This window comes from Chiloscyllium plagiosum, chromosome 6 (genome assembly GCF_004010195.1).
Source record: "Chiloscyllium plagiosum isolate BGI_BamShark_2017 chromosome 6, ASM401019v2, whole genome shotgun sequence".
NCBI lineage: Eukaryota > Metazoa > Chordata > Chondrichthyes > Orectolobiformes > Hemiscylliidae > Chiloscyllium > Chiloscyllium plagiosum.
In genome coordinates, this window is record NC_057715.1 from 80,658,697 (window position 1) to 80,674,604 (window position 15,908).

General features: G+C 38.3%; 1 protein-coding gene across 6 annotated transcripts in view; it reads right to left on the minus strand.

Moving 5' to 3' along the window:
- LOC122550755 (spermatogenesis-associated protein 13-like) overlaps positions 1-15,908 on the minus strand; it is a 265,136-nt gene that overhangs the window by 57,726 nt on the left and 191,502 nt on the right. For 4 of the 6 annotated variants that reach the window (XM_043691968.1, XM_043691966.1, XM_043691967.1 and 1 more), the window contains 2 exons: positions 9,813-10,175; positions 1,716-1,860 (listed from right to left, as the gene is read on the minus strand). In XM_043691968.1, coding sequence (XP_043547903.1) covers positions 1,716-1,860; positions 9,813-10,175 — 508 coding nt within the window. Of the gene's footprint in view, positions 1-1,715; positions 1,861-9,812; positions 10,176-11,037; positions 11,231-15,908 lie in introns of those variants that run through there. The other 2 variants (XM_043691971.1, XM_043691970.1) reach the window with 2 other exon arrangements.

The following is a 15,908-nucleotide window of genomic DNA, read 5'->3' on the forward strand; positions in this document are numbered from 1 at the left end:
GGAGACTTTGCATGAGACAGTCAGGTGTTGAATAAGTATATTGAGAATTTAGTTCAACGTGGGAATTCAATGCAATAGAAGAGATGCTTTAACTACGTTTTACTGCAAGAAGACAAACCTCCAGAGCAGGAGATGAGTGGGAGAGGATAAAAGGCACAGATCAATAGACTCACACATCAGAAGACCAACAGTAGTGTAAGTGCAAGGTAAGCTGCTAATTGGAGAATAGGATTCATGACTATTCCTGGTTTTTAAACTAAAAGTAAAATTTTCAGATTGTGAGAAAGTCTCTGATCTTTGCTTCTCTTTTTTCCTGAGAAAAAAGTATAAGATTCATATTGGCATTAAAACAATAAAAAGTGTGAAGAATTAGGGATTCAATTGTACAGGGCAGAAATATTGAGTAAGTAATTAATTAACTAATCAAAATACAATAGTGATGGCACTTCAGGTGTTGCTGCACCTTGTAGGAGCTGCTGAGCACCAAGGTGATCCAAGATGAACATATCTGTAATAAGTGTTTGCAACTCAGGAATTTGAATTTGTATCGAGGAATGAGTGAGTGTTGCAGAAAATGCACCACATTATGGTGTGCGAAAGTCACTTGGACACTTGCTCCAAGAGGTGGTAATACTCCTCAGATTATACCTTTCAAAATGTGTGTGAGATCAGGGACAGGAGGGTGCAACTGCAGATAAGGGATCCAGAGGTTAGCATTCAAGCACTGTTCAACAGTTAAGAGGTTCTTACAAGCTGTGTAGATAAGAGTAGGGATAGCAGGGAGGACGAAGATGAGCAAACTGACCACAGCACCATGGTACATCAAACAATTCAAACTGGGATTGGAAATAGGATCAAAAGTAGAGGTCGTGATAGTGTAATTAGGGGGAACATATACTGTCTACTACAGATGTGAGTGGTAGTTCCAACACTGTGTTGCCTACCCAGACCCACTGTTAACAAGAGAAACATAGCAAAGAGGATCGGGGTAGGTCATGCTGCCCCCTTTGAGTCTGCTCACCATTCAGTGTATCGCCATGGCTGATTGTCTAATTTAGATCTCTGTTCCAGTTTCCCTCCCCTCCACCCCACATTCTTTCAGCCCAATAGTCCTAAGAATTATATCTAACACCACTTTGGAAACATTCAATGTTTTGGCTTCCATCACAAACTCAACACTCCATGGGAGAAGAAATATCTTCCCATTTCAGACCTAAATGACCTCACCATATCCTGAAACTCCTGGACTTGCTGATTGTTGGGAAGTTTTCAAAAGCCAACAATGACTTAAAAAAATTGAAGATGAAGGAAGTAAACTTAGAAGGTAATCTAGCAAGCAGCACAAAAAAGGATAATAAAAAAAGTTTCTTTAAATGTGCAAAAAAGGCCAAATTCAAACATAAGCCCCTCGGAGAATGAAGCTGGGGAAATGTGGAATCAGGAAATGACAGAGGAATTGAACAAATACTTTGCATCGGTTTTCAAGCTAAGAAACAATAATAGCATTCCAAAAATACGAAATACTCAAGGGCAAAGTGAGGAAGGGATGGGACGCGGTTACATGAAGTGAGGCCTTGAAAAGATCACTTACCTATCATGAGGAAGAACTGTACACTTTTCACAAACGTGCACTTTATTACAGATGGATTTTAAGTTATTGCATGCTTACAGTTTAGATTCCAACATGCTGCTTGATGTAGATATGTATTACTTACGATTTGATGTTCTCAAGTGCCGCCTACGCCCAACCCGATCTAAGCCAATGGGTGTGCTTTGGGAGAAAGTGAAAGGTCGAAGTCTGGCAGAGACAGCTTTGTATGGTGGTACCTGATGTGAGGGAAGGGGTGGTCGAGCAACTGTCTGAAAATAAACAAATATATTATTTTAGGTTTTAAAAAACCAACTCCGCTCATAAGTAGAGGTATAATAATTGAGCTAAAAGATTAATTTTATAGATATATGTTCAGGAGAAAGTGAGGACTGCAGATGCTGGAGATCAGAGCTGAAAAATGTGTTGCTGGAAAGCGCAGGTCAGGCAGCATAAAGGAGCAGGAGAATTGATGTTCCTGAAGAAGGGCTTATGCCCGAAACGTCGATTCTTCTGCTCCTTAGATATACGTTCACTTGAGATTTCAATGTGATATCATTTTGAAGTTGGTTTGAAGAGAGTCTTTCAAGCTCAAGGTATATTATTCAATCATTTTAAGATTGCAATGGTTTACATTATTTCTTACTGAATCAAGAGTTAGAAATCCGATTACCAAAGGATTTGTATTTCTGTTATATTCATAAGTTGAGACTTAATGGATAATAAAGTAGATTTAAAATTCCTAAGAATTCAATATCAGAGCTTCCTGAAGTGGAGATGCAAGCTCTGAAGGAGCAAATGGCCTCCGGGGGACTGAGTTAGAACACCTGCACCCCTTTCTAACGCACCCCTGCTCTCTGAATTCTCACCGAAGGATTGCAACTACTTTCAAGCCTCAAAATGGGAGTCAATGGGGAAAAGTTTGGGAAGCACAGTATATGGTATATACTGTAGAGACTGTTAAATTTAAAAACATATTAAACTTGTTTCAATAGCTGAAAGGATGACACAGATTTCATTTTAAGACTTACTGTAAACAACCTGTTCTGTTGCTGTAGTCCAGTTATACCTTAAAATACAGAATAGAACTTTCCTTTTTACTTCTACCATAACTGAAACACTCACTTCTTAGGTATAGTGAACTGTCTTAAGTGGTTTCTTAATTTTCATTCCAAAGTGATTTTTCACTACCAAAGGTTTGCTTTCCTTTACTAGCCTTTTAATTTTTAACTCCTGACTGTCTTCCACTGACATCATTTCTTCCTGGTGATTCTCTCTCTAGTGAGAACAAGGCAAACATTCCAATCTCCTTTTAAACCCTCAACTTTTGTCATTTTGATCAAGCAGGGAGCTCTCACCGACATTCCTATACAGCAAACCATAGAGTATTTTCAGTTTCTAGCTGTTCCCCTTCTTCCCAATTCTGCCCAAGACTGATGGAGAGTTTCAGGGACACCTTAGAAACACACTTTCCCAGTCAAAGCCCATTTCCACAGCAAACGAAGATGATGTTGCCATTTTCTCCAAGTGTGAACATCTTATCTCTTCTTTGCAGCAAACAACTCAGATACACCTTTCAATTTTTAACAGCCACATTACCTCAGCACTTTGTCAAACTGTCTTCAGAACACGACTCATGACTCCCTACATTTCACTCTAAATTAGAATGAGAGTTGTAGAACACAACAATCTTATAAATCTCATCTTTGTAATGACACTGTAGGTAAACAGATAAATCAACATTGCCTCTGCCAATATACCTGATCTAAATATGAACATTTAATTCCAGGTAAAACGTTAATGCAGGTAAACTGATGCTGCTATTCTGTTTGACATCATTAATTTGCTTAAAATAATTGCAAGTAATGCCATGTTAACAAATTTTATACTGACATTAAGGTACCCTGGCAGCATATCAATGCATGGCTGAGCCTGAAAAGGGCTCCTAATAAAATAACACAGCTAGTTATTAAATTCTCTCAAAGAAAATTCTTACATTTTTCTGATATAAAGTGAAGGTAACTAGGAATACTTTTTGTGACACACCAAAATCCCATTAATAGCCATCTATCAATCCCACCTTTTAGGAAAGGTAAGGGAAAACATTTAGATTTTTCCTTGATAGATCATTTATATTTGGAGGAACACTAAACAGAGAAATGACTGAAAGACAACAGAATTAGAGAACTACTTGGGAATATCCAATGCTGCATCAAAACACTCCAATTTTATGATGTAAATGTAATATTATTTAGGTGCAAGAAGGTAATTTAGGTTTACTTTCAACACAGACTATTAACTTAAATCTGTCAGACTCATATGTACAGCATGGAAACTAACCCTTTGGTCCAATATGTCCATGCCAACCAAATGTTCTAAGTTAATCTAGTCGCATTTGCCAGCATTTGGCCCATATCTCTCTAAACCCTTTCTATTCATATACCCATCCAGATGCCTTTTAATCTCCTCTGGCGCGTCATTCCATACATGCATCACTCTCAAATGTGAAGAAGTTGCCCCTTTGGTCCCTTTTAAACCTTTCCCTATTCACCTTAAACCTACACCCTTTAGTTTTGGACTTAACTACCTGGGGAAAAAGGCCTTGATCATTCACCCCATCCATGTGCCTCATGATTTAATAAACCTCTCTAAAGGTCACCCTCAACCTTTGACACACAAGGGACAAAAGCCCCAGCTGATTCAGCCTCCCCCCTCTCGCTCAAACGCTCCAACCCTGGCAAAATCCTTGTAAATCGTTTCTGAACCCTTCCAAGTTTCACAACATCTTTCCTAGAGCTGGGAGACCAGAATTGCATGCAGATTCCAAAAGTGGGATAACCAGTGTCCTGTATAGCTGTTACATGGTATCCCAATTCCTATATTCAATGCACTGACCAATAAAGGCGGGCATACCAAATGCCTTCTTTCCTATCCTATCTACCTACGACTCTACCTGAAACTATGAACCTGCACCCAAAGAACTCTTTGTTCAGTAACATTTCCCAGGACCTTACCATTAAGTGTGTAAGTCTTGCCCTGATTTGCCTTCCCAAAATGCAGCACTTCACATTTATCTAAATTAAACTCTATCTGCCACTCCTTAGCCCATTGGCTCAACTGATCATGGTTCCACTGTAGTCAAAAGGCAACTTTCTTTGCCGTCCACTGCACTACCAATTTTGGTGTTATCTGGTGTCAAACTTATTAACCATACATCCTATGTTGTGTTATAAAGTGGAGGTTGACCCCTCTCTCAGAAATAAAACCGAAACATCGAAAGAGGAATACCTCGCCCTGTATTTTGTAAAAACAATGTGAAAAGTGGTGTAACCTGCTTTTCAGAAACTTCTAGTAGTTAAATAAAATAAATTCCTGACACTCACTTTAAAATCAACAAATAACAATTTATCTAACTCTAACCATGAACAAATTAACTGAACTATTAACAAGCCGAATAAATCCCTTCTAACTACTAACTATTCCTGAATAAAACAAAATTCTAATGGTATGCTGTTCCAACAAATACAAATCCCACTCATTTTAAAACAAAATAGAATTTAGTTTCCCAAAATTACAGCCAGGTTACATGTCTTCCAGAATGTTCTATGCCTTCTCTATCAATTACTTTATCAGGAAAATTCACTGATCGTATCGGTGGTACCATTGTTATTTAGATAGCGTTTTTGTCTAAGGCATAAAGGATGCTGAGAGAGTCAGTAATTCTCTCGAGCAGAGGTCTGTTAACTCTGACAGATGGCATTAGCTTGGGGTCTTTGTCCAACTGCCCCCTTCTTTAATACCCGTGATGACATATCAATTTTTTTGCAATAAGATTGGTCTTTTGTTGTGAAAACCATCAAATTTAAATTTAATAGTTTTTTGATATACAAGTACTTAGGTTCAAATTGATTGGCTAAATTCAAAAGACTGTTTTCTTGGTAAAACTGCTGTTTGGTCTGCTAAAAATGGCCTTTCAATACAAATGTTTCCATTTGGGTTCTTCCCGTGCTTACAAGCTGCTACTCGCAGACATCCATTGTAAATCTCCAAGCACAGCAAAAACCCCATCTTTTGAAGGGACCACACAATGCTATTCCTCCCCCCAGCATTTTATAAACACTAAGTTGAAACAATTCACATCCAAATCACGTACACAAATGAAAAAAGTCAGTGGACCCAGCATCGATCATTATGACATACAGCATTGGTCATAGGCCTCCACCTCAAATCAACCCACCATCACATTCTGTCTCCTAGCTTTGAGCCAATTTTGAACCAAGCTGGCTAGTTCTCCATGTATTCATGTGGTCTAACCTTGCTAACCAGTCTACCACGTGTTAAACGCCTTACTGAAGTCATGTAAACAAAATTCTTCCTCGTTCTGAAATTAGAAAAAATTTACATAAAAGGTGTCTCTTGTAGTTATAAAAAAGAAAATATGAGCGGAGAGCTCTATTCAACAACTACTCTCCACCAAACCCATTCAACTACAATATCACCAAACAAATCATTCAACTCTCAATAAATCCTCACTGTGGGTTTGCTTCACTGTGCATTCAGCCTTTGACTTGCAGTGCTGTGGTACGCAATACAAATCCATGCAGTAATGCTCTTGCACAATGCCAATTACTTCAGTTTCTAAATCCTTGGAAACAAAGCAGATTGAAACATTGCACCCTGTGTACCGTTTATTGATAAGCTGTAAACCTCTAACATTGAAAATGCAATTAGTGATTTCTGAGAGCTTTTAGCTAACCATCCACACAAAGAAAAAGAATTAACACTGCACTTCTTAAATGCTACATACAGCTTAAGAGGCTTTAAAGGGGGAAAAAATTGCTGAATATTAAATATTAAACTAATAAAGCACATTAATTTTGTTCCACGTGGTAATTCTCTACCCTGCAACAATCTCTTCAATTCTCTGGAGGAATGACTAAATAATCTTCAATCACACTGTCTGTCCTCCAGTACTTTACAGAATTGATACTTTTCCTGTTAGCCAAATTGGAATATTCAACTGTACAATGCATTACATTCAAGTTCACTTTCATACAGTTTTCTTCAGTGAAAATTAGGTAGCAATCAGGAGCTGAGTCATCAATATGCATTTTCCTTCTGACAAAGGACTTGGAAGCCAACTTTAAAATCTCAAATGCCATCTGAATTAAGGTAATCAACGCAGTATAGAAAGTAAACCAACTTTCAAGAATTTCTGATCTATAAAACTCAAACTCTTCAGATATTTAATTTATTGCATCAACTTTCAAAAACAGTGTCTAGGTCCATATTTTTGTGTCAATCTTCTGCTCTCTGCCTTGTGTTGCCAATTAGTGCTGGGCTATCTAGAGATGCCAATCGTCTTCCAGCATATTTTAATCTTTAATACATCATATTTCAACCTAAACAGTGAATGGTGGCAGGGCATATAGCCATAACACCTCATATCGAAACCAGGTCATTTAATATTCATGCACACTTGCATATTTTGGTCACACTTGATAACTAAGCAACTGCACCCCAAGCTGGAGGAACATCATCTCATTTTAAACTCAAATGCTGAGCCCTGAAAGTAGAAAAAAATCAGAAGACGTACATATTGGTCCATTTTGATGACACCACTTATCGCCACCAGTTTCTTATTAACATGGGTTTGCTCTCATCCAAGCTGACCTGTTTTCTACTCTCACCTACTATTAGCACTATTCTACTACAGGTCAGGTATCCATTATTTATACATCTGAAAACCAAAACGACCCAAATACCGAAAGATGTTTTCGGTAGTGGACCCGAACAGACCTTTAGACACACTGAGTTCTGGTTCTCTGGAAAAGAAAACTTTGCTTGTCCCAAACAGACCCAACAGATCTTTCAGCCAAGTTTTGTTCCCCAAAAGGGCCAAATTCAGCACATCCAGAGGTCTGTTTAATTCCTTGGGAAAGATATTTCACTTTTGGGACCATTAGAAGATGGAAAAACTTTCACACAACCTTAAAAAAATCCCAAACAGATTATAGTGGACCCAAAAACTGAAAACACCCTTTGTCCACTAGATAAAGGATTCCCAACCTGTACCATTAGCACTCACTTCTCCTTTGGCCTTGTCAACAGCATAAACCTGGTCACTTTTCCAAACCCTACCAGTTCTGAAGAAATCATATCAGGCTTGAAGCATTAACTTTGGGTTCTTGCTCCACAGATGCTGCCAGAGTTTCTCCAGTAGTATGTTTATGGCAGCTCCTCAGTGTATTATTGTAATGTTCTCAAAGCTTTATGGTCAAGAAAGTGCAAATATTCAACTCAGTGCTAGGCATTTAACTATTCTTAAGTTAAAAGGAAACTATTGTCTGTGCCCATCACACTGCAGCACACCTACTTCCTGCCTCCATACCTGCAAACAGAAAGTTAAGATTGGAATCACTAATGCACAATCTGAAAGGGTGGTGGAATCAGATTCCATAGAAACTGTTAAAAGGCATAGTTTTATAAGCACTTGAAGATAGTTAATTTTGGGGTAATTTTCAGGGTTTGGGGGAAATGAAAAATAGTTTGGGACTAAATTGGCAGATATTTCACAGAGACAAAGTTACTATGAGCTAAATGGCTTCTATTTGTACTCATTATGTAAAAGTACCAGGATTGGCTTTAATGATTAGAGTGGGGGGGGGAAATACCAAAGGTTCCTTGCCCACAAATGACAAATTCCTTCCAATAGTACAAAAAAAAAGGTGCAGGTATAGTATTCATGCTAAACATTTTGCCAAATTATCAATAGAAGGAATTTTGACTCGTATTTTGTCCAATATGTTTCCTCTACACAAAATCTGCTTTACTAAAATCCAATTCCCTCAAAGTTTTTATTTTCTGTTCCATCATTTCACCTTGAAAATGAACAACTTTCTGATTAGGGGATCTCAAATAGCCCCTTGCTTCAATTTGGCTAATTACATGCCACTTCATTATTTACTTAAATTCCAATAACACTTTATCTCATGAATTTGCTTACCTGTTGTTGATAGAAAGATTATTAAATTAAGTTCAATACCAAAAGAGATAAGAGCAGAATTAGGCCATTCAGTCCATTGAATCTGCCCTGCCATTCAATCACAGCTGATGCATTTCTCAATTCCATTCTCTTGCCTTTGCTCCTTAACTTTTGATCTCATTACTAATCAAGATCTCATTACTAATTCAATGACATGGCCTCCACAACCTTCTATAGCAATGAATTCCAATGATTCTAGCTGAAGAAATTCCTCATCTCAGTTCTAAGGGGTCAACCCTGAACTCTCAGGCTGTCCCCCCAGATCTTAGTCTCTTCTACAATCTTCTCAAGAAAAATCTTCTCAAAATCTGTTCAGACCTCTCAGTATTCTGCATGTACATTTGCACTTACTTGTACAGATTTTCTTCAAAACAAAATCAGAGTCTTATGACAAGTTTGAAAAGAAAATTCCAAAATATTGCAAAGTTTTCACACTAATCTTTCTGGCGCACCTCTCTCACACTTCAGAATATCCATATCAATTTCAACATGTGGTAACCTATGATATATTACTACCATTAACTTTTTCCCTTTCTAAAAACTGAGGGAACATTTGTGCCAATTGCTGCTTTACATTCAGTAAATGCACTTTTTGTTCACCGATACCATATAGAGTTTTGGAAAATTTCCAATTCTCATCAATATAAACATTCACCACACAGATAATTTAAAACCAATATTTTGCTATTCTTATCCTAATACTGAAAACATGATGCTGACTGTTGGTGTACTGAAAGGAGACTTCTTTTAGGGATACTTGGCATATAATAAGCCATAGTAATCTCAATAACCTTTCACGTGACTTGTATTTTAAATTACATGAATTATTTACCAAATGACACAACACAACTGTATACACGCATCATGTTTGCTATCTGATTTACAGATTCAGCAATTTTCAAAACTGTTACATTAGTAAAACAGTTCACTAAATATAAGAAATTGGCAAGAAATTAAAGTGCAACTCAGAAAAGCAAATTTATTTAGGCATGTCATTTTTGGCAAAAACACTGAAGAAGTATTTGCAAGAATATGAATAGGTGATTCAGAACAGAGGAGAGCAAACAGCTCACATTCCTTTCCAGAGTTTCTTGAAGAACTGAAACAAAGCTTTCAGCCAAAGAAGCAGGCGAAGCAGGCAAAGCAGTAAAGTTTGATTTTGATGCAGCAAAATCTTACTTGTATTGTAAGAAGATCCACTATTTCTTCTGAGCGATTATTCTCATAGATACTGGCACCACCAATTACAGAGATTGGCCTCCTTTTTGGATCTCTGTGGAGCTGAATCCTGACACATTTCTCTGGTTGGGAGTCAACAACTGTGACTTCATTCTCTGCAGTGTCAATTTTTTGAGACTGAATAGGCAAACCGTTCTCTGGGATAGAAAACTTTGTATTAGCGAATTGACCATAATCTGAAAGAGGTCGTTGTCGTTGCCTGCTTTTCCAGGAGTTCCACCTTCTTTGCCCAACCTTTAGTCCATCTGTCTTTTCGTCTTCTGTGGAAGGGGGTTGGTTCCTCCATTGATCTTCAGAAGAAACCTTTCAAATGTGAACACTGAGTGTCATCATTCTGATTAGCATTACTTCTTACAGAGTTACAACATCTAGGTTTCCAAACATCAGTCGACTGATACCGGTAATAAGAGGCAAAGCATTTTTTTTTGGATGCACAAATATTTCACTGTTAAAATTCTGAAATAGTTAAAGACAGGTTTATAAATACAAAAAAAACATCATAGGATCCGCTTGATATTCTGATCTAAGTGATTATTGGTATGACCCGCACACATTATCAACATCAGTTGCATTGAGCCTAATTGCAGCACTTCCACCACTCCGATGAAATTAGATGTGCCACTAGTAATTATTGAATTGGAGTGTTTACAGCATTAGTGTGGCTCAGAGGCCAAATCCCAGCTTTCAAGTGTTTTACTTGAAAATTACATATGGGTTAAAAAAAAGGGCAGTTACTTATTAACTTTAAAAATAAATACTATCCATATGTTAGAAGCCTTTTAACAGTTATTAATATGAACATTTGTTGAGGCTGAGGAGGGACAAAGATCTATTTTTTTTAAATTCCTTTAAACCATTTCAATCAAACTCATTTCTTTTAAATCCAGTTAGTAACTAATGAATGCATATGTGGCAGAAAAAACACTGAATAAGACACTAAAACTAACCTTATTGACTAAAATACAACAAAGAACTGCAGATGTTGGAAATCAAACAAAACCAAATTGCTGGAGAAACTGAGCAAGTCTGACAGCTTCTTTGGAGAGAAAGCAAATTGATACTTTGTAAATGAAAGCATCCGCTTTCTCTTCGCAGATACTGCCAGACCTGCTGGGTTTCTCCAGTAATTCTTTTTTGTTGCAACCTTATTTATCACAGTGCTTACCTCATGGTCAGGCAGAGTTACTGGTGTCCTGCACATGCACTGAAATACCACACAGTACTTATTAACAGTGGTCATTTGGATGCTGATCCTTTATCTCTTCTTTTTAAAATATTAAAACACATCAACCTTCTGACAATATTCAGCCACACTGAGCCAAGGTTTGAACATTATGACTCATGATGCTGATTCCATTACTGTACTTTTACCTCTGTACTGTTCAAGACTTCAAAGTCAGATATCTACTGCACACTGATAACAGTCCATGAGCTACTCTGCACCATGCATATCAAAATACAAATGTAAAGATTTGCAGCAGAGTGCCTCTTGTAATTGGTGGAGAATTGTAAATTAAAGCCCATGACACACAACATCCCTCTAGTGTGTAACCTAACTCCACAAATCATCCTCAATGTAATGGTGGATATAATTTATTATTTATCATTTATGGCTTATCACATCCCTGTTCGCAGAAGTAATAAGATTCAATGAAGTTCAATCCTTATATGTAACCACTGGTATTTTGCAAATGAAATTTAGTCAAATATATAAAATAAGCATATTGTGCATAATGATAGTGAATAATTAAAATATTCAAGTGTTCAGGTTTTACATCTAAACAGAACACCCAACAGCATCCCCACACAAACCCCTCACCTCCCCATTTTATGTATAGAGTTTTGCATATGTCATGGGTCAACCCTCTCTAAATTTCAAGTCTCCAAGACACACATTCTCCCAACAAAATCTCCACTTATTAATATACTGAATATTAAGATGTAGAAAAGAATGGCAGATTTTGTTTTCTATGCAGCACTTTTATAATTAGTAACAGCTGAAAAAAAAACAGACAGAAGATCACAACTTGTACCACAGCTTCGTACAAATTTGCATGACTGCATTAACCACAAACTCCTATTACATTGTGAACCCAAGAAGCCCTAATCCAGTTTTGCAATTGCAAAGTTAGTATCTGTCGGCCCACAAGGATTGGCCAGAACCTACCCCAAAGTGCAGAATCAATCTCCTAGGGATTAGAAATAAAAATACTTCCCATTGCCTGGTCACTTCAATAGATAAATCCAATGTCATTGCTCAGAAACAATCCTTGATCCTGGTGCAAATAAATCCTGTTTAGCAGGAAATAAAACTTTTGAACATGGGCAGTGCCTTACTGCAGCATTAAGTTTCAGATTTTAGAGGAGGCAAGGGAGGTTTTCTATATTTAATGCTTACTCCTTATGTTCTGCATTATTGATCTATTTGCAGATGGGATGGATTTAAGTTTGTATGCATACCTAATAGCCGTATGCAGTGCTGTTATCTTGAATTAGGGTTATAACGCTGTTTCTGCAGCCCATTTCAATGGCTGTTAGGTTTGTGAGGGATAAGTATCATTATTCTGCCCATATTCAACATTTCCTGTGATTAGTTGTGTTGTGGTGGGAGCAAGTACAATATCACTATTTAAGAAACATTTAGACAGGTACATGGACGGGTTGGGGAGGAGGAATATGGACAAGCAAACGGGACCAGTTTAATTGTGAAAACTGGGTGGTGTGGGCAAGTTGGGTCAAAGTGCCCGTTTCCATGCTACAGACCTCAAGGACTCAAACTTAGGTCGACAGAACTCAAACAAGGAAATTAGAAGATTAGATTAGAAGATTAGAATTCTTACAGTGTGGAAACAGGCCCTTCGGCCCAACAAGTCCACGCCGCCCCGCCGAAGCGCTGCCCACCCATACCCCTACATTTACCCTTTACCTAACACTACGGACAATTTAGCATGGCCAACTCACCTGACCTGCACATCTTTGGACTGTGGGAGGAAACCCGAGCACCCGGAGGAAACCCACGCAGACACGGGGAGAACGTGCAAACTCCACACAGTCAGTCGCCTGAGACGGGAATTGAACCCGGGTCTCCGGCGCTGTGAGGCAGCAGTACTAACCACTGTGCCACCGTGCAATAATAAGGGTCAAGTGACCCTTCCTCAAAACTCCCCCAGTTCTGAGGAAAGGTCACTCAACCTGAAACGTTAACTCTGATTTCGCTCCATTGATGCTGCCAAACCCACTGAGCTTTTCCAGCAAATTCCAGTTTTGTTTCTGAATCACTGCACCTACGGTTCTTTCAGTTTTTATTAAAGGAAATTACTGGGCTAGAAATTTCAGTGACTGTTAGTTCTCCCATGTTTTCACAATTTTTTAAATGAATATGCTATGGAAGATCACCGGAAAAAACATTATTACGATATCAATATTCAGAGAAAATTGAGATAAGGTTTGTGTGCAGGTGACATGAAACCTGGAAAAGTTTTTTTTGTTTAAATAAATGAATCATTAACATTCTGGTGTGGTGATCACATGCCAAAATATTAAGCCTTCCAAATAAATCCTACCTAAAACAAAAAACTTACGCTGAATTATATAAATCAGGAAGGCTGTAACACTGATCTATGCTCTCAGGTCATTAAACTCAACCAGAAACGGAGTGTGAACAGCATAACTGGTCTTCAGATTCCAGAATAAAGATGGAAATGAAGAAAACGAAAGCAATATTAAGTCCTAATTGCTTAAGCACTGACTCAACTGCAAATGCATGTGAACATCGCTCAAGTAAGGGCATATTGGATCTCAGTTGTGAAGTTTAAGAGTCAAGCATTTTTTGATATCATTAAAAGTTGCACAAATGCTTATGGTGCAATACCAGACCGCCAACATCTGTTGACACCTGACGTAGCACTGAAGGCTATCTTCCCGACACAAGGCAAAATTGAAAAATAAGGCGATGCATCTTACTTTCACCACCCTACTTTAACTGGGCAATAAAACAATTAGTTCCCGAGTGTTCTTTAAACTGTGAAATTAATACACATTGTAGTGTAATACAAATAAAAGGTCCATCAATATTTGCTCCCCCCTCTCTTCACAATTGATTGTCCCATGAACACTGGACAGATGTTTAAACCACAACAGCAGTATAGTCTGAATGGTAGTTAAGGCTGGAACTTATTGCAGTGTGAGGTAACAAGACATTTGGATCAACTTTTCTGACAAATTATTTAACTTAAAAGGAGAACATTCCACTCCTCCCAATTATCTGCATTGTTACTGAAAAGACTGAACAAGCATCATTCTCTTTGGCCAAGAATAGTTCTGAACACGTCACTGAAAACACAGTGAATGTTGCACTCCCCTTGGATCTATAGACGTAAACAATTAGAAGTTGAAAAGGATGTTACTTTGTGGGAAAACACTTTGGTTTTTCAATGCACCATACTAACACAAAGATATGCATTTTAAATTCATTATTCACTAATTCAGATATAATACTACTGTACATAATTTGAGCATTAACAGCAGGGAAGGCAAGTTCAGCCAGTTAAGTTTTAACAGAACTGGTTTTATCACAATGGCTTCATGACCATATTTAATCATTGTGACCCCACCACCTGTTCAAAACATTGATAAATAGTATTTCAGTGATGGCTACTAGGATTTGCCAGTATTTACACTGGTAATCATCATCTTGGCTGTGCACTGACATCTTCATTATGAAAGAGAATAGAAACTACTTTATATATAACGACAATAACGAGTAAATAACGACAATATAAGAAAAAAGGTAGAATTCTGTTTCACAGCAGTATTGTTCTACAACAAGAAATGACATGGATATAGTGATGGAGGGGGAGCACAGTACATACACACCCCAGGCTCAATCACTACCCCGACTGTAAGTCTTGTTGTATAAGTCGGCACCGGGTGTGTTACAGTTATCAATCCAGACCTTTGCTGTCTTAGCGAGCATCAGTACAACAGAGGGGAAAGCCGGCTTCCCATGAGTGGGGAGTAATGCTGACTGGGAACTTTCTGTACTGTGCTGTCCCTCCAATACTGGACCAATGTCACGTCTTGCGGACCAAATATCTGACGTCTCCCACATGTTTGTTGCTCAAATTCCTGCTGACTGCTGAGGACCTGTAGTACTGTCATATCAAACTGACGACCCATTCTCATTTCTCAGTTGTACTATTACAGCTTCACTGAGCGATCGCCAGAAATATCCTCTCTAAATTCTGCAGTGATGTTTTCACTGATCAAAATATCCGCTCCTCTTCCTCCTCAAATGCCTCTCCTTCTCTTCTTCCTGTAGCATCTGTACCCCAGAACATTAAGTTGCTTGGCTTATCCTTCCCACAGCTGTACCTCTGTAATTCCTGTATTATCCCAGTCCCATTCATCTGCCTTTCCTGTCAGGCATTTTATATCAAAGTAAATGCAGCTTAATACATCAGCTTTCCCTCATCGCCTGCTGTGCTCTTGCCTGCCTTGTCAATTGAAATGACTGTCTTGAAATTCTGATCCAGCTTCAACCTTCAGATTGTAGCCTGAGACCGTCCCCCTCACTGTGGACAACACCCTCACCTTTCATGTCATCTGCAAACCTACTAATGATATCTTCTGCTTTCACATCCAACTCATTAATGTCCATAATAAACAGCAATGGGTCCTGCACAGATCCCTGTGGTACACCCGCTGGGCAAAGGCTTTCAATCACAAAACAAATCCTCCACGAATTTTGGATCCAATTTGCCAACTTGCTTTGGATCCCATGGGCTCTTCCCTTTTGGATGAGCTCTCCATGTGGGACCTTGTCAAAGACCTTAATGAACTCCATGGAACCCACATCATCTGCACTGCCCTCATCAATATTTTTAATTGTAATTTCAAAGAAAAATTAGCTGAATTCATCAGACAGGATCTTTTCCTACCAAGTCCGTATCCCTAATCAATCCCTGCCTTTCCAATTATTGATTCAAATTGACCCTCACAATTGTTTCCAATAATTTCCCTCACACTGATGTTGGG